The sequence below is a fragment of the Selaginella moellendorffii genome, unplaced genomic scaffold (genome assembly GCF_000143415.4).
Source record: "Selaginella moellendorffii unplaced genomic scaffold, v1.0 SELMOscaffold_88, whole genome shotgun sequence".
Taxonomy (NCBI): Eukaryota; Viridiplantae; Streptophyta; class Lycopodiopsida; order Selaginellales; family Selaginellaceae; genus Selaginella; species Selaginella moellendorffii.
The window spans coordinates 682,102-707,769 of record NW_003314349.1 but is presented as its reverse complement, the minus strand read 5'-3'; the positions used below and the strand labels follow the sequence as shown (position 1 = coordinate 707,769).

Genomic DNA, 25,668 nt, shown 5'->3' with positions numbered 1-25,668 from the left:
TCTCACAGCTATACAGAGCCTCTGCCCTCAGCTATACAGATATTTCCAGAGCCTTTTTGGTTCTTTTTTTTCTTTCTATTCTTGTTTTCATCTCTCATTTTCCAGGCATCTTCATCAATTTGCCTAAAACTCAATGATGATCTTGATCTTGCCGCAAGCAACACTGGTGGGAATGTCACTGCTGGTGGACAACAGCAGCACTGACACGACCTGGAGCGTAGCAATCTCATTCTTTTCATCACTTTCAGAGAGAAGCATAGAGACATCCAACAAGAATGCCAAACCTGGAGTACCTCTATTTCATTCTACCATGAACTATCATGCTGCATAAGCTCCTTGCCATTAAAGCAATTCACAAAAGCTAAGGGTTTCTTTATATTCGACCAGTCATAGCTGTACATGCTATTTCGTCTTAGCGTGATGCTAGAGCCACCTCAAGCTCCTGTTTAAGCTCCAGCAACTTTGGTGTGTTGTAGCTGCCATTCTCCTGGAAAGAAGTAAAATAACATTATCAAACAGGGAAGAGACGCACAAAAACATGATACCATAGGCTGACGATCTAATGATTCCTTCAAAATTATTGAGCTCTTGGGCACATTTGCAGATTCTCCAACCTCTATAAAATGGCTTCCACCAATACTCAGAGCAGGAGACACCTCTGATTGGCTTTTGCATGTCTTCAGTACATGCATCTGACAGCTTCCACCTCAATACAAGTCACAGTCTCAAAAAAAACCAAGGCTATTAATGTTTCTTCTCCATTCAAACACATGAAGACGAGACTCAATCTCTAGGCAGGACAGAAAATGACAAATGGAATCAGAGTAAGGCCAGGAAGGATAATCAAAATAGCATACCTCACATGCAATATACGTCCGTGCTGGCTTATATTGCCTCCCATGTCATTGTTTCCAGATCACAGATGTTGAGGTCATTGAGTAGACACCTATTGGAGTCTTCTCCACCAAACATGACTCCACTAAACAGGATCCGATCAGCGAAACAGACTGGCCCCTCAAACAGCAAATGGTCAATCTCAGGTTCGTGATACAGTATGTCACATGCACCGGAGCTTGTCCATATGTTGGAAAAAGCAACCAAGTGAAAGTCTGTATATCAAAAACATGAACTGGAGATAGAGAGCACTGAAGCGAGACACTGAAATGCATTATATTAACCTGAGACAGAGTCAAGGGTTTCTCAAGTGGCCACCAACAAGTAGCATCTGTTCTTCAGAATCTGAAAACACTCCGGAATATTGTAAGATGAAAGTAAAAAGCTAAAAAAATTACCAGGCTATGACCAGCACAAGGTGGGATCAGTGGCATGGACAAGGACAAAAGGAGACATTGGGAGCTTTTGCTCAACTTTGGACCAGGTGAGTGTTCTTAGATTGAGCACCTATGGCAAAGGTGCAACATCAGTTATTAAAGAGCAAAACACTACATACCTGGACATTGTTCCACCATTTGCTGATGGCAGCAAGGGGGATGGAGGAGAGTTGTTTACAGCAGGGATGTACTCCTCCTGAAGGCTTGGATTTAAATCATTGTCTTGCATAGGCTGAAAGAAAGCTGCAAAGTTTTAGTTCTAACACAAAAACGAAAAAATATAAAGCCATTTCACCAATTTTCTCAGCTTTTCTCTCTGGCGACTTGACTACCAGTCTGGATCTTTTTCCTGCAAAGATAAATAGATGGAAACTCTCAAAAAACATTGAAAATCTTACTTTCAAGGTTCTAAAGAAGAGCGGCATAGCTTCAGTCAATGGCCCACTTCTCCACTGTGAGCGCAAGCTGTGAGAAGCAGCAAATGGCTTGTCTCATCTGGGCACATGAAAACCTTGCTCCAACTAAAGGAAAAGGAAACATTAACACACACACACACACACAGAATAGCTCACAATCTGCCCTATCACCCTAAAAAGTTTCACTTGATTTGAAGTGTCACTAAAATCACATTGAAGCATTGCCACCCCTTTGGCACTTGATCTATGCCATCTATTTGAAGTTTTTGAATTTGAACCGTTAGATTCACCAGATGCCATATGCCAATAACACATTTAAATAAGGGTATGATAAATATAAGATTAATCTAAATGAATAATAACCGTTAGATGGTAAAATATCCTTGAATATCCAAGAATATTCTAAGTATACTCACTACCACCCCATTCCTTTGCTTAAGCAAATTAATAATTACTAAAATTAATTATTATTATAACTATTAAAGATTAACTTTATTAAAGAAAGATGGTCTTGCACATCCCATCAGTGGTCACCTGTTGTGGTACTAGCCAAGAATTTATTATTATAATTCATGGTCAAGTTCTTTTCAATTTAAGCATGACCAGGTTATAACATCATTGCTGAATTCAGCTAACTCACCAAGGGTGTTAAAGTTCCTGTGGCACAGCACCAAAACGATGAACGTTGCTTGGAGGGAATGTCAAGCTACTCCTTCAAGCCTCACATATATCGTGTGCTACACTCTCCACACAAAAGGTGACGAAGATCGATTCACGGTCACAGCGAGCGCCGAGATTTCGTTCTTCTGCTAGCTTCATCGAATCTTTGTGACTTTCTTTAGTCGTTATGACGCAAAGTTTTAAAATTCCTATATTATAAAAAAAAAAAAAAGAGCAATGGATGTTTTTCACATTGTCGTGTAAACATTATGATTTAAACAAGTCGAGATCAACACGTACTGGTCTTTAATCCTTCGACGAGACACTTCTATAAAGGATTAACGTCCCTGAAACTTCAAGTATCTTTTTTTACGTAGATGTCACTAAGCAAGGTCTTTTATTCGGGTTAATCCTCTATTTGACCAAACAAAAAGACTCCGGGTTCGATTCCTGGCATCCCCAATCTAAATTTTTTTATCGTTTTCTTAACTTTTATTTTTCCTCACCAAGCCAATCGAAAGTAAGCCCGCATTCTTCCACTTCTTGTCAAGCAGCTGGCTTTGAACCATTTTCGCCGCTTCCTCCAGCTCGGCGCTTCAGTCAATAGACAAACTCCATACTTTTGCTTAGCACGGACAAGCCTGGGATGGCTGCACGCCGTGAGCACACAAAGAAGTGCCATTCGTCTTGCATCTCATTGAAGAGCTTAAAACCATTCGTGTGTCCCCATCGCGGATCATGGACGTCTAGGCAACTGCGTCTGGAGTCACCTTACAGAATCTTGTTCACCCTCACTAATACTCTTGCCTGAAACTTGTAGCCTTGTATCATCCTCATGAATTGGACTCCATACTTGGGAGCGTTCGCAGGAAGCAGCAAATAGTTCGGCCTCAGCCTGTGCACAGCGTACATGAAGTAACCTTGGAGCTTGTATGTCCTCGAGTCCACACCTGAAGATATCTGCGTCAATTCCCTTCAGAGGCTCCAAAGCTCCCACGCTGCTGCTAGCCTTGGGCTAAACGAACAGGTCTCAAAGGACTTTCCCCCGACTTGGACGCAGAAGTTCTCGACCGGAACCAGCCCAGGGCCAGAGAATAAGTGAACTTCGCCACCTAAGAGTGCCAATGACGATGGAGAAATCTGGATCGAAGAGTACGTACCATGCGATTTATAGTTCTTCCAGTACGAACTCAGTGCTTTACTTGCAGAGAAACAAAACAAGCCAGGCTTTACAGTTGCAAGTGGCAAGCACACTCTTTCTTCAAACGAACTATTGCGATCGCAGTTAGCCAAGCAATTCCTTCATGAGAAAATCTCTTCACACCTGTTTCTTCTCCGTAGGTACCGAAAGTGATAAAATCCTCCCGTAATAACCTTCTTTGGATCTTGTATTGTCAATCGCTTCTACAAGGCATTTAGAAAGTTAACACGGGGGACTCAAAGTGTCACGTACCAGATAGTTAACTTACGCTTCGGCGCATCCTTGCGGCTTCTTCCAGCATCCCAGCCTCAGCATAAAGATTGGCCATGAGCACGTAAGCCGGGGCATTTTGATTGTCGAGCTCCATGATGGACTCGAAAGCAAGCCTCCCGAGCGCCACGTTCTTCCACTTCCAGCAAGCTCCCAGCACTGCCTTCCATATCACAACATCCGGCTTGCAGCTCATCCCTTTCACCAATTTCACTGCCTCGTCGAGTTGATTCGCGCGGCCGAGAAGCTCCACCATGCAAGTGTAGTGTTGAATCGTGGGAGCAATCCCATGCTTGCGGGGCATTGCTCTGAATTCGTCCTTCGCTCTGTCGACCAGGCCGGCGTGGCTACAGGCAGTGAGGACGGAGAGGAGCGTAACACCGTCTGGCTTCACACCGCCAACTTTCTCCATTCTCTCGAAGAGGTCCAGCACCCGAGTTGCGTCGCCTCGGCAGCTATAGCCTGCGATCAATGAGCTCCATGTCACTAAATCTTTCTTCGAAATGGAACTAAATACCTCTTCGGCCTCGGCCATGCTCCCACACTTCGTGAAGAAACTAACGAGCGCGTTTGCGACGATGGGATCTCTCTCTAGTCCAAAACTGCGAGCTTCCATCTGGATTTGCCTCCCGAATTCCAGTGCCACCAAGCTGGAGCAAGCTTTTAAAACGGCCACGAAAGTACCGGCATCTGGAGCACAGCCTGAGGTGTGACGCATCTGTCTGTAGAGTTCCAAAGACACGGCGCCTTCCCCACACTCCGCATACCCGATGATGATACAGTTCCATGAGACGGTGTTCTTATGTGGAAGGCTTTCGAAGAGATTGCGAGCAAGTATGATGCGACCGCACTTCGCGTAGAGATCGATTAGAGAGTTTGCCACTGCAAGGTCCAGCGTTCCAGCTTGAGAATGGATGCGTGCTCCTGTTTCGAGACACTTGAGCCTGAACTTTACGAGCCTTTCTTTCTCAGCAGTTCCCAGTGCTTCTTCTGATGCCCCTGCCGCCGTCAAGGTAGAGCAAGCTTTCAAAGTTGCCAGTAAAGTCACACGATCCGCCACACACCCTGTTGATTGCATGCGCTTGTAAAACTCGAGAGCTTGCTCGGACTCCCCGTTGTGGACATATCCCAGGATCATGCACTTCCACGAGATTGAGCTGTGACGACCCATAGCCTGAAATACAGTGCAAGCGTCTTCCATGCTCCCACACTTCGCGTAGAAGTCGAGTAGAGAGTTTGCCACGAAGTGATCCGACTGGTTTCCACTTGCCACGGCCTTGGAATGAATAGCCCTTCCCTGCTCCAGCCACTGTTGTCTCGAGGGACCATCTTTCTCTCCTTCCGCCAAGCTAGCACAAGCCTTGAGCGCAGCGAGGAGAGTCACACGATCTGGAGCGCAGTCTTCGTCTTGCATTCGCGAGTAAAGCTCGAGAGCAAACTCCGCTTCCCCAGCCTGTGCATAACCCGAAATGATCGAAGTCCATGAAATCACATCCCGCTGCCTCATGCTCTCAAACACCTTTTGTGCATCTTCCATGCTCCCACACTTGGAGTACATATCCACCAGCGAGTTTGCCACAGCAAGGTCCCGGACAAATCCTGCTCTGGCGACTCTAGAATGAAGAGCTCTTCCCTGTTCCAGCGATGTGATCTTCACTGCTCTTCCTAGTATCACGCGAGCTTCTTCCTTCTCTGCGCAGCTAGAGCATGCCTTCACTGCTGCGATGACCGTGACACGATCCGGCTCACAGCCTTCTTCTTGCATGCGCGCGAAGAACTTAAGAGCCAGAGCGCCATCTCCACACCTTGCATATCCCGAGATCATGGAAGTCCAAGAAACGACGTCCCGATGCTTCATCTCAGAGAAAGCTTGCAACGCGTCCGCCATGCTTCCACACTTTGCGTACATATCCAGCACAGAGTTCGCCACCACGCTGTTTGAAGAACAGTAATTCGTTCGCTCGGCAACGTAGCTATGGACTCGCTTACCTGTTTGGAGGTCTCGCGAGTTTCTACACGCTGTCAATGCCGCAAGCACGACACCAACGCCAGGAATCGCTCCCGCCTGCTGCAACGCGTCGTAGATCGACGGAATTCCAGGATTGGAGCCGCTCTTGTTCTTGGGAGTTCTCCACCTGCGACAGAAACGCGATTGAAAACCCTGAAACTGGAGCGAGAATTCTTACCTCGATGATCCAGCGCCGGCGCCAGTGGCAGCGCCATAGCCAGGAGATTTCCGGTTCCCGCCGCGATCTCCAGGAGCTCCAGCCGCCGCGATCGAATGAATCGCCCGCATTCTCGATTAGACCTAAGAGTAAGAGCATTTCAAATAAGCCCGCTCTTTTTATTCCAAGCTCCTGTTATTAGCAGGCACAGCGAAGCTACTGTGGCTCTTGCAAAAACACGTCCACTCCAAAGCATCGATGTTTTGCAAAAGCTCTTAGTAGCCAATACGACCATGGATTGGAAGCAATCAAGAACGCATCCAGTAGAGCATTCACAAGGAAAATTTCATTTAGACCGTGTCAACGGACTTCCATATAGCCTTATCCTGCTTGACAAGCTTGAGGTACGGCAAGCAAAGGATAAAGGAATATAATTTTAATAGAAAGAAAGCTTAGAACTGCGGCATATAGCGACTGATGCTGGCTTTCAGTTACCGGGGGATCCCCCCTCATCGATGAAGAGTCCGTTTTGTTCGAGCTCCATTGCGATGTAAGCCAACCTCATTATGAGTGTGTAGGCGATGCTCTGGAGATTAGCTTATGGAAACGGTACTACTTAGGTAGAAATTTCACATGCTAACTGATTTATTTCTACAAGTATGGTATGGAGAGAATGGAGTTACCCTCACAAAAGGTTCTAGTGGTTAGATTCAATTTATATTTTTAAAACCTTTTGTCCGTCAGTGGTTTGTTTTCTTATCTAAGAATGCTGTTAAAGCTAGCGAGCTTGTTATTCTTGGCTGTGGAGCTGGAAATGTAGCGTAAGTTTTCTAACTTAATTAGTTTTAGTACAAAGATTTAATTTCTGGTTTTGTTATTATCAGTGCAGAGCAGTGGGCTCGAAAGCTATGTATTAATGTAAGTTCCTTATATTGAGACTGAATTTAAGTTTGTAGTACAGGGTTCACTAAAGATTGGGAGTGTTTTGCCATTTCTTGGTAAATTTTAAAGAAAATTAGTATTTTAATCAGATATAACTTGATATTTTATTAGAGTGGGCACACAAGAGGAATGTTAGGTTTGAATCCAAATCATACCTCTCTAAAAACGGTTATAATTTTAAGTTTTTTATTCTACCTTATTCATGCTTGAATTATAGGAGTCATACTTTGAGAATGGAGACAACATATTATATCTGTATATGTATGTCAAAAACTTCCAGCTAAACAAATTGCTATTATTGCACATGCTTACGAGCTCCTAAAATATCGAGGTTTTAGTCTATTTTAGACTTTACAGAGTTAGAGGTGCTACAACGTCTCAAATGCATTGCTTTCACTGATGCTGGACAAAGCTCATATGTGAAGGTAAAACATATGTTCTATTTTCTATATTATATATTAATTTATTTTTACAGAATCTTCTTTTACTTCTCAGATGTTTGTGGTACAAAATTGTAAAGAATGGGTTTCAAGCTCCGTGCCTTTGGGAACGATCATGACAACATCAAGTTCAGAGAAGAAGGAAATAACATCAAGAAAGGGATATTGGTGTTTTAGTCGCTCCAACACTAAATTACCTCCAATTAAGACAGATATTGGTTGTGTGGAGATTTCAGCAGGAACTGGATCTCATGCTGAAACAACCATGAAGGCTTTTGTATTTTGACGAAGTTTTCTGAAATTAAACGAATGTATAAAGTTCTTTGTATCAGACACATTCTTAAATAACCTCCCATTAAAATTTTAACAATCGCATTCTAAATTGATGCATTTTAATGTTGGAATCAGTCTTAAAATTGTTAAACTTGAGGAATGTCAGTAACAACTTTGGCAAACAACTTTTCTGCTTCAGAAAGGCTTTCATCCTTGGTCCATCTATAAGTAAGCTTCTACACTTTGCTTACTAAGACCAAGAGCTTTCTTGGTTGGATTCTGGAACTTCACCTTGGTTCCATGTCATTCAGAAAAAGCTCACACCTTGATAAGTCAAAGTTAATGCAGTGTCCTGAACATTTCTTTCTAAGGCTTTGGGAATTAAACCGCAGCCTCCTTGAATGAAAGCCACTCTTCTTCTTCACCAAAGGAAACGTTCTGAAAGCAAGAAAAGCCTAAAACATGGACTGGTAAGGCCTGCTCGCAAGCATCAAAGAATGGAGAGCCTGCAAATCCACGCTTGGGATCTTCAAGACAAAGGCAGAGAATAGAGTGTGATCTTGTGGAGCAAAATGGTGGCGGAGTTGCAACCACCAGTGGGCATTATAAGGATTTGAGCAAAGCAACAATAGCTGGTGGCAGTAGTGTTGTTTGTGGATGTATGGTACATGACAAGCGCCATCGCAAAACAGGAGAAAATTGGCTATGCAAGAGGCTTTGACCAATAAAAGTCAATGCTAATTGTAAATGCTAGAGAATATTCGTTTCGTTTGAGAAATAGGTATTTAGCTATCGCATTTGGCCGGGCTGGAGCTCCGCACGGCGAAGATGCCACTCCGCTAGGGGAAGCACGAGATCTGGGCGCTCGCTGTCCACCGTGAAACGATCTTCGTCCAGCTTTTGCGCGGAGAGTGTAGCACATAGCACAATCGTGTATTCCTTCGTGTCATTGCTGGTGTGGAGCCTCGCATATCTGACAGTGGGTGTGAACCAGAAGTAAGCCTCACGCCTCCCGTAAGCATTCGCCCGGTTTGAGAGCATTCCCCTCTCCATGATCGAGGCAACGTTCTTCGTTTGGGTGCCGTGCCACAGGAACTTCAACACCTCTGGGGCGTCAGCTGGTTCGAATTCAGCACTGATGTTACCTGGTCGTGCTCAAATTGAAAAGAATTCCATAAGAAACACTGAGCTCTTACCAAGATCGGGATGGTCCTTTTCCATCGCTTCATATGCTGCCTTAAACCGGGTGTAGGGAGCGTATGTCTCGCGATTTTGCACCGTGAGGAAAGAATTCCGCTTGAGCGAGATGCGCACATCACTGCACTCCATGTTCCTGATCAGTTTCTTGATGAACGAACACGACACTATATAGGAGAGTCCTCGGCGAGGCTGCATTTCCTGAGCAGGAAAAGCTTAAGCAGGCAAATATCCGGACAGGATACCAGTTCAACCGCGTCGTCATCCTCAATGTCAGCTTGGTGAGATTGGTCGTTCTGCAGATTCTGCAATAGAAACAATTCTATCAGCAAAGTAAGCTAAAGTTGTAAACGAACCTTTTCCTTGGACTGTCGAGAGCACGCAGAAGCACACAAGGTTACCAAAGATGATAAGGCCCAGCAACATAGACTCGCCAATCCTTGCTGCAAAACACACAGCGCTCGGACTCATACTTTGGCAAGAACAACGCTTGTACCAATTTGCCGTGAGCTCGCGGGGCCTAGAATTTAGTAGAAGAAACGTTTAACGACTAAAGAGAAGATCGAGTCGAATCTTTGAAAGCATACCGGTTGCTCGAGCGCTGGGTTCTCATTTCCCTGCGTGAAAGAATATTGCCAGATTCCGAGATGAAAGAAATCTGCATTGTACCGGAAACTCCTCGAGAGGTTGCGCGGCTAGTCGTGGCTCATCGTTCTGTGGAACAGATCCACTACAGCGCTGCCGGCAAAGGGATTATAACGTACAAGCGTACCTTTGCCGAGATTTCTAGAATTTCTCCGTCTCCTCCACTGCCAGGCTCCATGGCACGCTCGAAATCTTTGCATTGGCGCCAGCAGCGGCAAGATTAGAAATGCTTCGACATCGGAGACAGGATTGATCGAGCGCGATCACATCACAGTACCTGCTGGCGGCCGGAAGCCGGATTATAAGAGCGCGAGGCCCGGGCGCGCACAAAGACGATGGATTTTCGACGCCCTAGCTGTTGGAGACGAAGAGCGCGTATAGAGAATGCAATAAACCTAGCAACCAAGGGGACGGCAGGCTCTACGAGCTTCAAAGCTTCGCCCAGCAGCAAATAGGACACGGCCACGTGTCAAAACAGCATCTTCTCGGCATCTTATCAAATTTTGCCGCCTTGTAGAAATGAAAGAGGATATTCTTTGGTATGTACATTGTGCTTGTAAAAAAAGAGCGCGTTCTCAAATGATTTGAGCATGCTCCTCCCTCAAGTAAATCGCCTCCATCAACAAGTACCCCGCCTCGTCCCTCGCCTCCCTTGAACCAGCCGATCGAAGGCACGCAAGTGCTCGGCAGGACGAACTCCATACTTTTCTTCCATCTCATTGGAGCAGCGCTGCGCTTGGCGGACAAGCCCGGTATGGCTGCACGCCGTGAGCACGCAAAGAAGCCGAAGAGCTTCGCGTCGCGGCTGTGTGCTGCTATCACGGACGTCCAGGCAACCTCGTCTGGTTTCGCCAGTGACTTGAAGGCCTGCTGTGCCTTTGCGTTCCCGGTTTTCCCATAGCCATCAACGAGGACGTTCGCGTCCTCGAGTCCACACCTGGAGATATCTGCTCCAGGGCTCCCGCGCTGCTGCTAGAGCAGCCACGAAAGTTGACGCGTCGTCGCATTAGTTGCAGAGCCCGAGTCCAGGACAGCGCGTCGTGACGGCGCACCTTTTGGAACACTTTCCAGGCGTCCCGGATGTTTCCACACTGGCGTAGAAGCTGACGAGCGTGCTGGCTAGAAAAGTTGCATGCGCTTGTAAAACTCGAGAGCTTGCTCGAACTCCCCGTTGTAGACATATCCCAGGATCATGCACTTCCACGAGATTGAGCTGTGACGACCCATAGCTTGAAACACAGTGCAAGCGTCTTCCATGCTCCCACACTTCGCGTAGAAGTCGAGTAGAGAGTTTGCCGACTGGTTTCCACTTGCCACGGCCTTGGAATGAATAGCCCTCCCCTGCTCCAGCCACTGTTGTCTCGAGGGACCATCTTTCTCTCCTTCGGCCAAGCTAGCACAAGCCTTGAGCGCAGCGAGGAGAGTCACACGATCTGGAGCGCAGCCTTCGTCTTGCATTCGCGAGTAAAGCTCGAGAGCAAACTCCGCTTCCCCAGCCTGTGCATAACCCGAAATTATCGAAGTCCATGAAATCACGTCCCGCTGCCTCATGCTCTCAAACACCTTTTGTGCATCTTCCATGCTCCCACACTTGGAGTACATATCCACCAGCGAGTTTGCCACAGCAAGGTCCCGGACAAATCCTGCTCTGGCGACTCGAGAATGAAGAGCTCTTCCCTGTTCCAGCGATTTGATCTTCACTGCTCTTCCTAGTATCACGCGAACTTCTTCCTTCTCTGCGCAGCTAGAGCATGCCTTCACTGCTGCGATGACCGTGACACGATCCGGCTCACAGCCTTCTTCTTGCATGCGCAAGAAGAACTTGAGAGCCAGAGCGCCATCTCCACACCTTGCATATCCGGAGATCATGGAAGTCCACGAAACGACGTCCCGATGCTTCATCTCAGAGAAAGCTTGCAACGCGTCCTCCATGCTTCCACACTTTGCGTACATATCCAGCACAGAGTTCGCCACCACGCTGTTTGAAGAACAGTAATTCGTTCGCTCGGCAACGTAGCTATGGACTCGCTTACCTGTTTGGAGGTCTCGCGAGTTTCTACACGCTGTCAATGCCGCAAGCACGACACCAACGCCCGGAATCGCTCCCGCCTGCTGCAACGCGTCGTAGATCGACGGAATTCCAGCATTGGAGCCGCTCTTGTTCTTGGGAGTTCTCCATCTGCGAAAGAAACGCGATTGAAAACCCTGAAACTGGAGCGAGAATTCTTACCTCGATGATCCAGCGCCGGCGCCAGTGGCAGCGCCATGGCCAGGAGATTGCCGGCGCCCGCCGCGATCTCCAGGAGCTCCAGCCACCGCGATCGAATGAATCGCCCGCATTCTCGATTAGACCTAAGAGTAAGAGCATTTCAAATAAGCCCGCTCTTTTTATTCCAAGCTAAGCTACTGTGGCTCTTGCAAACACGCCCACTCCAAAGCATCGATGCTTTGCAAAAGCTCTTAGTAGCCACTACGACCAGATTGGAAGCAATCGAGGACGCATCCAGTAGAGCATTCGCAAAGAAAAATTCATTCTCAAGACCATATAGGCTTATCAGGAGATTCCTGCTTGACAAGCTTGAGAGCTTGAGGTAGAAGCCATGGTGGCAAGCAAAGACTAAGAACAAGTAACAACTGGCATATATCCAATTCTCTATGCAATGCAAGTGTCTTGTGATTCTGAGCTCTTCCTTGATAAAAGGAATATATGTATATGTTATTTTAAAACCTAGTTAGGGTTTGCTTTGATGGAGAGATTGGAAGAGTTGGGCTATAGATTAGATGAAGAAAGCTTAGAACTGCGACATATAGCGACTGGTGCTGGTTTTCAGTTTGTAAGCCAATCTCATTATGAGTGTGTAGGCGATGCTCTGGAGATTATTGTGCATCAGCTTATGGAAACGGTACTAGTTAAGTAAAAAAAAATCGTGCTAACTGTTTTATTTCTAGAAGTATGGTATGGAGAGAGTGGAGCTACCCTCACAAAAGGTTTTAGTGGTTAGATTCAATTTGAGATTTTAAAACCTTATGTGCTTTTTCAGTGTTTTGTTTTCTTATCTAAGAATGCTGTTGAAGCTAATGAGCTTGTTATTCTTGGCTGTGGAGCTGGAAAAGTAGCGTAAGTTTTTTAACTCTATTAATTTTAGTACAGGGATTTAATTTCTGGTTTTGTTTTATATCAGTGCAGGGCAATGGGCTCGGAAGCTATGTATTAATGTAAGTTCTTTATAAGTTTCCAATTTGAGACTGAATTTAAATTTTGGTACAGGGTTCACTAAAGATTGGGAGTGTTTTGCCATTTCTTGGTAAATTTTAAGAAAATTAGTATTTTAGTCAGATATAACTTTATATTTTATTAGAGTGGGCACACAAGAGGAACATTGCAATATTAGTTTTGAATCCAAATCATGCCTCTCTAAAAACGGTAATATAATTTTAAGTTTTCTTATTCTACCTTTACTTATTAATGTTTTTATTATAGGAGTCATACTTTAAGAATCGGAGAGAACATATTATATCTGTATGGGATAATATATGTCAAAAACTTCCAGCTAAACAACTTGCTATTATTGCACATTCATGTGGTGGATATGATGCTTATGAGCTTCTAAAATATCGAGGTTTAATTATTTACTTGATATATTTTATATTTATTATGAACTTTACAGAGTTAGAGGTGTTACAACGTCTCAAATGCATTGCTTTCACTGATGCTGGACAAAGCTCATATGTGAAGGTAAAACATATGTTCTTTTTTCTTTTTTATATATTATTTTATTTTTACAGAATCTTTCTTGTACTTCTCGGATGTTTGTGGTACAAAATTGTAAAGAATGGGTTTCAAGCTCCATGCCTTTAGGAACGATCATGAGAACATCAAGTTCAGAGAAGAAGGAAATAACATCAAGAAAGGGATATTGGTGTTTTAGTCGCTCCAACACTAAATTACCTCCAACTAAGACAGATATTGGTTGTGTGGAGATTTCAGCAGGAACTGCATCTCATGCTGAAACAACAATGAAGGCTTTTGAAGAGATTTGTAGGTTTATTTTGATGAAGTTTTCTGAAATTAAATGAATGTCTAGGATCTGCCTTAGACACATCCCATCAAAAGTCTAGCAATCAAGTAGAGCATTCTAAATTGATGCATTTATTTGTAGAAATGTTGGCTGAATCAGTCTTAAAATTGTTAAGCTTGAACTTTGGCAAACCACTTCTCTGCTTCAGAAAGGCCTTCATCCTTGGTCCATCGCTTCCACACTTTGCTTACTAAGACAAGAGCTTTCTTGGTTGGATCTCTGGAACTTCACCTTGGTTCCATGCTATTCAGAAGAAGCTCGCACCTTGATAAGTCAAAGTTAATGCAGTGTCCTGGACATTTCTTTCTAAGTCTTTGGGGATTAAACCGCAGGCTCCTTGAATGAAAGCCACTCCTTTTCTACACCAAAGGAAACGTTTTAAAGGCAAGAGAAGCCACAAAACATGAACTGGTAAGGTCTGCTTGCAAGCATCAAGGCATGGAGAGCCTGCAAATCCACGCTCGGGATCTTCAAACAGAGGCAGGGAATAGATTTGCTCCGTGCTCCACAAAATGGTGGAGTTGCAACCGGTGGGCACTATAAAGGATTTGAGCAAAGCAACAATAGTTGGTGGCAGTAGTGTTGTTTGTGGATATATGGTACATGGCAAGCGCCATCGCAAAATCAATGTTGCAGAAGAAAGGAATAAAGCTCCAGAAACGAATCGCTTTATGTGGCTATCCCTTGGCGAACGATCCACATGCGAGAGGCTCTGACCACGTGAAGAATTGTGGGAGCATAACCTAAATACTACATTAAACATGGAGGAGAAACACAAGGAGACTTCTGAGACAAAATAATTGTAGTGGATAGACTTAAAATATACTAGTCTCAAGAGTGGACTAGGAAAGTGCATAGAATCTTGAGGTAAGAACATTCTTGTAAAAAGGAAAGCATTTCTTTCTTTTATGTTTTCTAGATCCGATCACAAGATTTACTGTTACATCAACTGCAAATCTCAGCCAGAACAACATTACACGGAGCAAATCTTACAATACTTCGTTGGCTGGTCCAAAAGGTACAACCTTACTTTGAAGAGCTTGTGTGCAAACACTTCTATCCCGTTCTGGGCCGTCATTGCATCCAGAGGTACACTATAAGTCCTTTGAGGTCTTAATTAAACCACTTTTAGCCTGTTGTGCAGAAAAATTGTCAGGCAGCTCTTGTCAGTGAAAGCCAATCTGAAAAGGTAAAAGATAAAAGAAAGAGAACCAACTTACTTCTCTTCTTGTTGTTTCCAGGCATCTATAGCACTAAGCTGGACAGACAGAAAACCGAGCCGAAAGTGGAGCAGTAGCTTCATGAAATGGCACCCAGAGATCAGTAGCAAGCTTGGGGAGGCCTTGGAGCTCCAACATGCAAAGTTCCTAAGCAAAGAAGTTGCATCACGATTCTATGAGAATCTTGATGCATCTTATGTTGCAAGCAGTTACAAGCCAAATCACATTTGGAATGCTGACAAAAGTAGTGTCTGAGCCAATTGTTGTAGAGGTGTCAAAGTTTTGGACACCCCAAGTGTCAGATTCAGCTCCTGAATTGTCCCAAACAACACTGAGCAGATGACTATTCTTGTGGCAGTGAATGCTGCTACCTGGATCCTATATCTTCAAAGGCAAGTGGAGGATGCAAAATTGGATTGCAGATTGCAAAGTAAGAGTTACACTCGCCATCAGTGAGAAAGTTTGAATGATATAAAATCTATTGGCTTGAACACTTTATGAAATCTGTTCGCCTACAACTACCACACTCGCATTGTTGATGGCCACAGGTCTTATGTGACCAAACTTGTCCTGGAAACAACAAGACTATTAGGCATGGACGTGATATTACTACCCATCTCCCCACATGCAACCTTTGGCATCGATCATTTCCTTTGCTTTTACCGGCATTTTCCTGGAATACAGTAAACTCTCTTGACGGACAAGATAGAGCTTTGATTTGTCAATGGCGAATAAGCGTACATGGGCAATTGGATTTGTTGGTCATAGTGTGTTCCCTCAACTTGTTCTTCATAGTTGAATTATACATTCAAAATTGCCGAGAGGAAACTTACGATAACAGAGAGGAGCTAGCTTTCTAGTTACGGTGGCAGCTGCCGCCATACTAGCGCCATCCTCGAGGTGCAATTCCTCCCACGTCCACTCTCATGGCCAGCATCAGCACAAACATGGCAAGCACCGAAAACAACACCAAGCAAGCCTTGGTTCTCCATGATTTGCTGCTAAAACTAAGAGTTCAACGAGTATATTCGAGAGAAGTGTGAGGCCGCTCGTCTTTATAGCTGGAGTCAGCATACAATGCTGTAACGTCTCTTGGGGCGGCATCACTTTGTCCTTTGAAAGTTAGTCGAGGAAATCGTTCCGTGTTTGTCAATTCCTTTTCCTTTTTATAATGCTGGGACATAGAACAACATGAATCCATATGAGTAAAGGCACAGTTTATATAATATATATTATTGAACTCATGCATCACCACGCGCCATTGCTATAGACTTCACTGCCACTGAAAAGGACAAACATCCAAATAAATTGCTGGATCTTCACGATCTTTAGAAGTGTTTCATTTCACTTTCGATCGAGAGAGGGGACGTGGTTGGTGTATGTAATTGCTAGACTTTGTCTTGGGAAAACGATCAGATTCGTTGAAAATTTTGTCTCCACTACTGCATCTTATTTCCTTCTTGTTGCTTTTCCAAGTTCCACGTCGAGACTAAGATGGCAACATTTCATTGACAAAAACATATATTAGTTTATTTAATATTATATAATAATAAATTTTAGTCCAAAAGCTTGAAAATTTCAAACTGCGCTCCCGTGGTTCTTCGAGGCGCCAGGCTAGCGAACTTTGGCGATTCTTCAGCAGCGGCTGCCATTCGAGCGCCACCCTCGCTGGCATCGATGGCAACTGGTCATACCCGTACCAATTGCATAGCACGCAGCGAAATCCATTGGCAGCGCTGCGCCATCGCCTTGGTGAGCTACGTGTGCCTGGGCCTGGTTGTGACGCTCCAATCGAGTCGAGCAATCGATCAATCCAGCGATGCATTGATTGGAAGTCGAGGGATTTGGAGAAGAGAGGAGGAGCAAGAGACATTCAGACTTTTTATATCAAGCTGGACAATTTATTTATTATTGCTGGAACTCATCACGATCAGAAAACACGTTATCAGTGCTCTTTATTCTTTCTTGGCACTGCAGAATGATGAAATCAAAGGCAATTACGATGTTGATTCTTAACATGGGCTTACCCCGTGAAACGGGAGGCTTCAGTTGCGCCAGCAGCGATTGTTGCGCCAGACCCAACCCCTCTGGCAACGGTGGCAACTGTTGTCATACCAATACCACCCCGACTGGCAGCGCTGGGCAGCAGCCTTTGCGATTCCTCCCACGTCCACGCCCATGGCCAGCATCATCACAAACATGGCAAGCGCCAAAAACATCACCAAGAAAGCCTTGTTCTCCATGATTTGCTGCTCAGACTAAGATCAAGTAGGCTTGTATATTAGAGAGAAATGGTTTGATCTGTGAGGCAGGAGGGGCTCGTCTTTATAGCTCGAGGCAGCACAAAATGTTAGATGGACGCTGGAGAGTTGTCTTGGGACGGCTTCGCTTATTTCTTATCTCTGAAAGAATATTTGAGAGCTAGTCCAGTAAAAGTGGTTCCGTGTTTGCCAATTCTTCTTTTTCCTATGCTTCTCCAACCCTTCAAATCCTTATCTCCAAAGTCACTCTAGCATTCCTCTACTAGCTTTGCCAAAACTTTAAAAGTGTTTGATTCAAAGTTCCATAGAACTTCGATGCTAATATACTAAACACGAACCTAATACCTTGTCTTCCATCTAGACCACAGACTCAGTATGGCTGCTTCCAGTCACCCACAACTTTAATCAAAGTGGTAAATGCTACATTGTCTCTTCTCACTGGCAGGCTCTTGACAATCTCTTGGGCATTCTAGAGCAATTTGCAGTGATATCAATAATTATCAAGATTTATTCATTAAAATTGTTTTTCTTATTTGATTTACTTATAATTATTTTCTGTTATTCTATTAATTAGATGTTGTTAAAGTTATACTTGTTGACTCTTTCCAAATGGACTCATGTGACGCAGCTGCTTTTGCAGATTCGACATAAGCACGTAGAGCTCCAGAGTCCCCTGGTTTCATCTCAAAGAGTTTCTCTGCAGCACGAGCTGCAACATCGATGTTCTTGCCACTACCATGAACTTTGCAAGCGCTGATCAAGCTCTTCCACGCGAGGAAATGCGGCTGGAAGGGCATCACCAGCAGCAGACCTTCGGCCTTGGCAACCACCCCGGCTCGTCCCAGCACATCTGCCATCGCCTGGAAGTGAATCACATTTGGAGAAATGCTGTACTCGGCCACCATAGATCGAAAGTAGTCGAGTGCCACACGGAGCTTCCCACCGTGATTGCAAGTCAAGAAAATCCCCTGGAAACTTATCTCGTTTCTCGTCTCGCCCTCCATCGCCATGCTGCCAAAAAACATCGCGCTCCACAACACAATGCTCCGTTCAGGCAATGTGGAGAAAATCTTCCCGGCCTGCAAGACATTTCCCCCTCAGCGCTCGCGGCAAGGATCGTGTTCCAGCTCGCTGTGTCTCTCACCGGCATGGCCACGAAGAGCTCCCGCGCTTGGACGAGGCAATTGCTCTGGATGTAAAGCTCCCAGCATCGTGTTCCACGCGACGCTATCGTGCTGTGGCATTTGGTCGAACAAGGCTCTGGCATCGATCAAACTGCCGTGCAAAGCAATTGCCGCCACCGTTGCCGTCCAAGCGACGAGATCGCGCTGTGGCATCCGTGCAAACATCTTCATGGCTTCTTCGAGGTGGCCGTGGTTGGAGTAGGCCAAGATCATGGCAGTCCACACCACGTCGTCGTGATAGGGAGCTTGATCGAAGAGAATGCGAGCTTCTTCGAGCTGGTTTCTCTCCGCCAGTGCGGTGATCATTGTCGACCACGATGCAACGTTCCTCTGTGGCATGGCATCAAACAGAGACCTTGCTTCTTGCAGGCTGGCCGTTGCCGCTAGCATTGCGTTCCACGAGATTAAGTCGCGGTGTGGCATTTTACTAAAAAGCTTCTTGGCTTTTTCAATATGCCCAAGCTCGGCATATGCAGTAACAAGAATAGTCCATCCCAGCTCGTTGGTTTCGGGGATTCTCATGAACAAATTTAGCGCATCGTTAACAGACCTTTTCTGGAATACCCATTAACCATAACAGTCCAAGAAACTATGTTGTGTTCTAGCATTCCATCAAAGATCTGGCTTGCTTGATCCATATGCCCGTTATGTGCATATGCTGTAGTTCTAGCAAACTACATCCCATTCTGAAACCTGATCAAACAATGCTTGGCGCTCCTCCAAGTTTCCACGGTTTGCATGAGCCGTGAGAATAGAGACCCATGAAACAATATCTCTTAAACAGCTCTTTTGCTTCCTCAAGATCCGCATTTTGGGCATAAGAGCCAAGCATCAAGTTCCAGGAGAATCTGTTGGGCTCATGGATGGCTGATAAACACCTGCCATGCTCGATCCGCGCGCTCGCACCTTCCTTAGAGCTGGATGAGAAGATTTGCGAGGTACCTGTTGGATTGGTGGTGAAGGATGAGCGCGTGGAGCCTGGCGCCTTGACGCAAATCTCTTGCGTCAAGGCGCGTAGTCGTCGTCGAGCGACAATGCACGCTGATCTAGATCGTCCACGGCCTGTTCTAGAGGCTTCAATTGTTAGCAGCGAAGAGACACGCACGAGGAGGAAGAACTTTCTATGTATTTCAACTGTATATGGATGGAACAACTGCCACGTGGGCATAATTACATGCCACATCATCTCTGATTATTTCCTTTGATTTTTACCGGCGTTTTTCGACTGACAAAATAGAGCTTTGATTTGTCAATGGCGAATAAGCGTTTCCAAAGGCGGGATTTCATAGGATTTCTGCTGTAAAAAGGAAACGGTGGTCACAGTTCGTTCCCTCAACTTGTTCTTCATATTTATCACGGTTTGAATTATACGTTCAAAATTGCTAAATAATCCCCGAGAGGAAACCTACGATCCATACCAGCGCCATCCTCGAGGTGCGATTCCTCCACGTCCAAACGTAGCACCGAAAACAACAACCTTTTTGCTGCTAGTAAGCTTGTTATATTCGAGAGAGGTGGTTTAATCTATGAGGTGTTTGAATTTGAAAAAATAAAAAAGATTGCTCTGTCAATTCTACAGATTCTTTTTTCTCGCATAGATGATGGTCCACCATCGGCAACTGCTCTGCGGCATCGCACTTCCATTGAAAAGGAGAGCTCTTTATTTCTTCTTGTTTCATCTTGGCAATAGGTGTTGTAAGCCAGAGCAGTGTCGCAGATGAAGCAGGGGCTGCTCCAGTCCAGCAAAGTCTGCGAGGATTTTGGAGCACCACCAGGTTGCTGCTCTGGATCGCAACTGCAGTTCCGTGCATCGCGCTTCTCGTCCGTTCCAAGGAGAGGAAGCAGATAGCCTCGATTGATATCGTTGCCACATGGTCCAACTTGAAATCTTTGTTTGCTTTTTCTTATAAAAAATGTAATATAGTTTATGATACTGCATCCCAAAACCATATATAAAAAGTATATATAGTTGTTTGTGTGATGTATCCAACAACAAGGTCGAAATCTAGGAGATATCGAGCTCGACTTCTGGCATTCCCCTACACCCTCCTCACAATATAAACCTGATTAATCAGTAGTTCCATCACAATCAGAATGATCACCGAAGGATCATCAGCTTAAGCCATGGGAGAATGAAAAAGAAATGTCATTTATGTAAGAAACACTGTTCAATAATTAGAAACAGCCACCATCCACCATCAGAATTTGCACGAAGCCTGCCCATCACAGTAGCGACCGGGTGTAAAAAAAAGACCTTTATTTGTTGGTGTTTCAGCAAAGAGAAAGGGAAAGGACGAGCAAAGAGAAAGGGAAACGAGTGAGAAAAGGAGAAACCGAGTGAGAAAGCATGGTCACAGTGTCACCGACTAGAATCTTCTAGCATGAGACCAAGGAAATGCCCCGAAACGGACACACACACCTTGGTTCTCTCACCTTTTACTCTCTTTCTGTTCTTAGGTCACAGTTATTGTCATGTGACAATAACTGTCACATGAAATTCGTTCGAAAGCCGTGTACGAAACCATGGCGGCCCTCCCGCCAAGATCTAGGCTGAGATTCAGTTACAATGCGGGGAAGCTTGGCTATAAACATTCTCTTGGAGAACTGCTAGATTGCCAAACAAAATTCTCTCAGAGATGTTACAAACACTCCAGGATGAACTACTATTCACATCACTGATTATTTCTGCTCGAAAATGAGTTTTTCTGTTTCAAGTGTCATTGTTCCTAAGGAAGAAAGGTGATCAGTCAATGCAGCAAATCGATTTGTGTCTGCTTGGAAGCTTTTTTCTGTTCGAGCTCGCTCCACATTGGCACCTGTGGAAGGGTGAAACTAGGAGATTGAAACAGACATTAATCACAAAATACCTGCAAATGCTTGAGCATCCTTTTATCGCTTTTCCTGACATAAAGAAGCTTCCATCTCGGAATGGTCAGAAATGTAAACGCGGCTTAAGTCTTAAGAAGCATTTCACACCAAGGACACCAAGCCTGCGCAAGAAAGTGAGTAGTAGTGACAAGACGAGAAAAGTACAAAATACCTTTAGAAAGTGGAGTCTGCAAACACTCCGGCAAAGATCTCTCTCGATTGAGCATCTTTACTTCCAAGATATTTGGAAGTTCCGGGCTAGACTGTGTAGGCTTCGAGGTCTGGGTTTTCCTTTGAGAAAACAGCATCTGTAACATGACATCCTAGGAAGAATAATCTAGCCAATAAACAATACCAGGCTTCTTTCCAGAGACCAATCTTAAGCTTCGTGTAGAGATCTTAAACGATGGAGCATAGATAGAGTTGGAAAGAACATCAGCATTGCAATCCAATTCAAAATATCTAGCAAGAACCCTAAATCCAACGGCGTAAATTCAACGAGCTCAGATAAGATCTAGCTCTCATAAACATGAGCCATCAACAAGTACGCTGACGATTTCACCCTCACATCCATTCCAACCAACGCATCAAATGCTTCACTTCCAACTCTCGTGTTCTTCCACTTCCTACAAGCGCTCAAGATCGTCATCCAGGTCACGACACCCGCTTGGAAAGGCATTGATCTCACAATCTCCAGCGCCTCCTCCAGATGGTTTGCTCGCCCCAGCATATCAATCACGCAGTGGTAGTGCTCTCGCCCAGGATCAATCCCATACTTCTCTCTCATCGATCCAAACAATCGTTTCCCTCGCTCCACAAGCCCGGCATGGCTACACGCGGCTAGCACACAGAGCAGGGTCACACCACCCGGCCTCACGCCAGTGTCCACCATCGCCTGGAACGTCACAAACACGAACTTCACGTCACTTGGCGGCCATAGCCGGACACTAGAGCCGTCCATGCAACCACGTCCTGCGCGGCAACCATGGAACCATCAAAGACAAGCTGAGCGTCGGCCATGGTAGCACACTTCCCATAGAAGTCGATCAAACCGGTGACCACGATGGTATCGCCCTCCAGTCCATGCCGGCAAATCTCGCCATGGAGACGTCGCCCAGCTTTGCTCGAGGCGATGGATCCGCACGCCTTGAGCGCCGCCGCGAGCGTCCACGAGTCGGGCTCCACTCCCGCGTCCACCATCGCGAAGAACACCGCCAGGGAGCTCTCGCCATCGCCATTCTCGGCGTAGCCGGAGACGAGCCCCGTCCTTTCTATTACATCCAAGCTCCTAGTAAGAGGCAGTCCACTGTGCTACTTCCCTGACTGGTCCGGCATGTATAGGCCTGTGTGTGGTGTTCCATTTAGGATGATCAGATAATTGTGCTCGATCGGTTGTCTCCCCGCGGGGATTATCCCCTCATTCTAGGCGAAGATTCTCTCCAGGTTTGGTCCTGTTGCTTGCCAAGTCGCAGTGTAGGCGTTCTTGAGAAAGCCCACATCCATCACATAAAAGTTGCCGCCGTCGCTCAATTCGAATGTTCCCCAGCTCGGACGCCCAACTAAAAGTATAGGATTCGAACTCAGGACCACAACGAGAAAGGCCTTGTCTCTGCGATCTTCTAAAATAACTGGAGTTCATAATAATGCCTCCACTTCCGAGATTTTTCGGCTCTCACTGTCCCCGATAGTCCTTGTTCCTGCTCGACTCAATGCTCGCGTTACACGTTTTCAAGGTGGCAGCGCTGCGAAACAAAGCGAAGAGGTGCGCGTACCGAGAGAACCAGAAAGAGAAAATGAAAAACGTGAGAATGTACGCTAGTTTTGCTTTTCCAGATGTTTTATAGCCTCATGCTTCTGTACGGCTTGCGACTACCGTAGGTAAAAAAAAATTAAAGCTTGGAAATTCGTGCAGGAATAAAACGAATTCCAATGTACCGGGACCATATGTCTGTGAGTGACTTGTGGGCCTGGCGCTTGATTGATATCAAGTGGAGAAGATACTCTAAAGGCCAGTCACCCTCTCTCAATAATTCAATAGCCCTTTTTTTTTCTCCATGCCTTTGCGTATAGCAGGATCTTCCTCTCCAGCTCTAGATTGATAGGTTCGCGAGAGAAGTTCACGTCCTAGCTGATAAGCTCAAATCGAGAAATCGAAAGAGGATACCTTTGAGTCCCGAGGATGGGAGCTCAAATCTCTTGGTTTTAGATTCTATTCTCTTCCAGTTGGGTTTTTGTGGATCGATCGAGTGATGAAGAGAACCGTGAGCGTTTCTTCTCTAGGGGGAGCGAGCAGTGGATGTGAGAGCCCCAAAAGCGTTCTCGATTATAATCACCATTGCCAGCAGCACTATCACCAGAATCCCAAATCGATCACCACAGAAGCAATCCCCTGCTCCGCTCCAAGACCAGCTCCACGCGCAAATCCGAGCTCCAGGCCCGTGGGATTGGGATTTGTGGTTGCATTGGGGGAGAAAAACGAGGACCTCTGCAGCGCTGTCCGCCTGACGCGATCGTCCATAGCTCGAGCCGCTCAGCAGTGTGCCAGGCCCCGGGACAAATCAGGATCTTCGAATTCGACCGCACCGAGCTTCCTCCGGTTTTGCTGCCTGTGCAAGAGAGAAATAGTCTACGGCAGAGATATCTACATGTACAGGTAAATCTCCATAGCTCAAACCTTGGAAAGAAAGACCATGAACGCTCAAAGTTTTCCAAAATTTCAGGGGGATTCAAGCGTTTTGTAGCTTGGATTGCCGGGACCAGCAGATCACGAATGACGAGAAGCAAGAGCGCAAGAACAGCAAGCCCAAGTCTTCTTCGTCGGGAGTTTACAGTTACTACAAGAGACCAAATTTGAGAACCAAAGTTGCGGCTGCTTGATCATCCAAAATCTTTTGGAAGAGAAATATACACGCATATATACAATAGAAGAATCAGATAATATAAATATCAAAAGAATACTTTCTAGGGCATACGTGTCATAAAGTTCGTTTTACCGTTGAAAGTCTAGGGCGGGCTTTCTTTCTTGTTCTTGCGAAGCGCTCGCAAGAACGCTCTTCTCTCCACACTCAAATGGACAAGATCTCCGGGGCTTCTCTTCTTCTTTCTCGCTACAAGCAACAAATCCTCCAGGAAGATCATCGCCAGCAGCAGCATTTCCATCAAAATAGCCAGCAGCAGCAGCATGGAACTCGAATTCACGACAATCGGGCAATCTTTGTCCCTGGCGCGGCAGAGAAGCCGGGATTCGTCGTTGATTTCCTCATGGGCGGCGTCTCTGCGGCAGTGTCCAAGACCGCCGCGGCCCCCATCGAGCGCGTCAAGCTCCTCATCCAGAACCAGGACGAGATGATCCGGATGGGCCGCCTCTCGGAGCCTTACAAGGGGATCCTCGACTGTTTCGGCCGGACGATGCGCGACGAGGGAACCATGGCGCTCTGGCGAGGCAATCTCGCAAACGTCATTCGCTACTTCCCCACCCAGGTACAATCTTTCTTTGATCGTTTTCTTTCCCGTGTTCTTCCGGAGATCACGGCGGAAGTTTGCTATAACTTCTTTTGCGTTCTGTTCTTGGAAGATCACGAACTCCTAACGTCTTCGTCTTCTTGCTTCTCACTTCCAGGCACTAAACTTCGCGTTCAAGGATCACTTCAAGAGGATGTTTAACTTCAAGGCCGACCGCGATGGCTACTGGGTATGGTTCGCTGGGAACTTGGCCTCGGGCGGCCTCGCCGGTGCCTCGTCTCTCTTCTTCGTCTACTCGCTGGACTACGCGCGGACTCGCCTCGCTAACGACGCCAAGGCCGCCAAGAAAGGTGGCGGCGCCGGCGGCGGCCGCCAGTTCAATGGCCTCCTCGACGTCTACAAGAAAACTCTGGCCAGCGACGGCATCGCGGGGCTCTACCGCGGCTTCAACATCTCCTGTGTTGGCATCGTCGTCTACCGCGGCCTCTACTTTGGGATATACGACTCGCTCAAGCCCGTGGTCCTGGTGGGAGATCTCAAGGTACGGAATTAGACAACTCTGTGATTCTTACGTACGGTTTTCGTGCTTGGACTTCCAACTCTCCAGGGCAACTTCGCGGCGAGCTTTATGCTGGGGTGGAGCATCACGATCGCGGCTGGATTGGCCTCGTACCCGATCGACACGGTGAGACGCCGGATGATGATGCGATCTGGCGAGGGTGCCAAGTACAAGAGCTCCATGCATGCGCTGCGGGAGATTCTGGCCAAGGAGGGGGTCAAGTCGCTGTTCAAGGGAGCCGGGGCCAACATCTTGAGAGCCGTGGCGGGCGCAGGAGTGCTCTCGGGCTATGACCAGCTGCAAATGATCTTCCTGGGCAAGACGTATGGCTCGGGTGGCGGCGGCTAATAATCTCAAACAAAGATTATCTCAAATGAATAATAAAGGTCCAACTCTTACGTTCTAACGTGATAATGTCTAAAAGTTAATTTAATTATAATCAAATTAATAGTTAGAGTTAATCAGAAAATGGTTTGAAAAAAGATTCCAATACTT

At 45.9% G+C, this 25,668-nt stretch overlaps 3 protein-coding genes and 1 long non-coding RNA gene across 4 annotated transcripts; 2 read left to right on the top strand and 2 right to left on the bottom strand.

Moving 5' to 3' along the window:
• Positions 1-2,787: 2,787 nt before the first annotated feature.
• LOC112341665 lies at positions 2,788-11,880 on the bottom strand. The gene is made up of 11 exons (XM_024662211.1): positions 11,771-11,880; positions 10,661-11,719; positions 10,417-10,512; positions 10,171-10,298; positions 9,818-9,975; positions 9,565-9,633; positions 9,252-9,338; positions 8,895-9,096; positions 8,507-8,843; positions 6,065-6,175; positions 2,788-6,013 (listed from the first exon to the last, which is right to left on the bottom strand). The coding sequence occupies exons 1-11, from the start codon at positions 11,878-11,880 to the stop codon at positions 3,868-3,870; spliced, it is 4,503 nt and encodes a 1,500-aa protein (XP_024517979.1). The 3' UTR covers positions 2,788-3,867.
• A 4,835-nt stretch (positions 11,881-16,715) lies between these two features.
• Positions 16,716-17,152, bottom strand: LOC112341676. Its single transcript, XR_002990638.1, has 2 exons — positions 16,867-17,152; positions 16,716-16,810 (listed from the first exon to the last, which is right to left on the bottom strand). It is a non-coding gene; the product is annotated as an uncharacterized LOC112341676 (long non-coding RNA).
• Positions 17,153-17,653: 501 nt separating this feature from the next.
• On the top strand, positions 17,654-25,521 carry LOC9638039 (ADP,ATP carrier protein). The gene is made up of 4 exons (XM_002988439.2): positions 17,654-18,267; positions 24,361-24,632; positions 24,772-25,155; positions 25,222-25,521. The coding sequence occupies exons 1-4, from the start codon at positions 17,838-17,840 to the stop codon at positions 25,519-25,521; spliced, it is 1,386 nt and encodes a 461-aa protein (XP_002988485.2). The 5' UTR covers positions 17,654-17,837.
• On the top strand, positions 23,162-24,126 carry LOC112341686. Its single transcript, XM_024662262.1, has 2 exons — positions 23,162-23,805; positions 23,873-24,126. The coding sequence occupies exons 1-2, from the start codon at positions 23,402-23,404 to the stop codon at positions 24,027-24,029; spliced, it is 561 nt and encodes a 186-aa protein (XP_024518030.1). The 5' UTR covers positions 23,162-23,401; the 3' UTR covers positions 24,030-24,126.
• Positions 25,522-25,668: the final 147 nt, after the last annotated feature.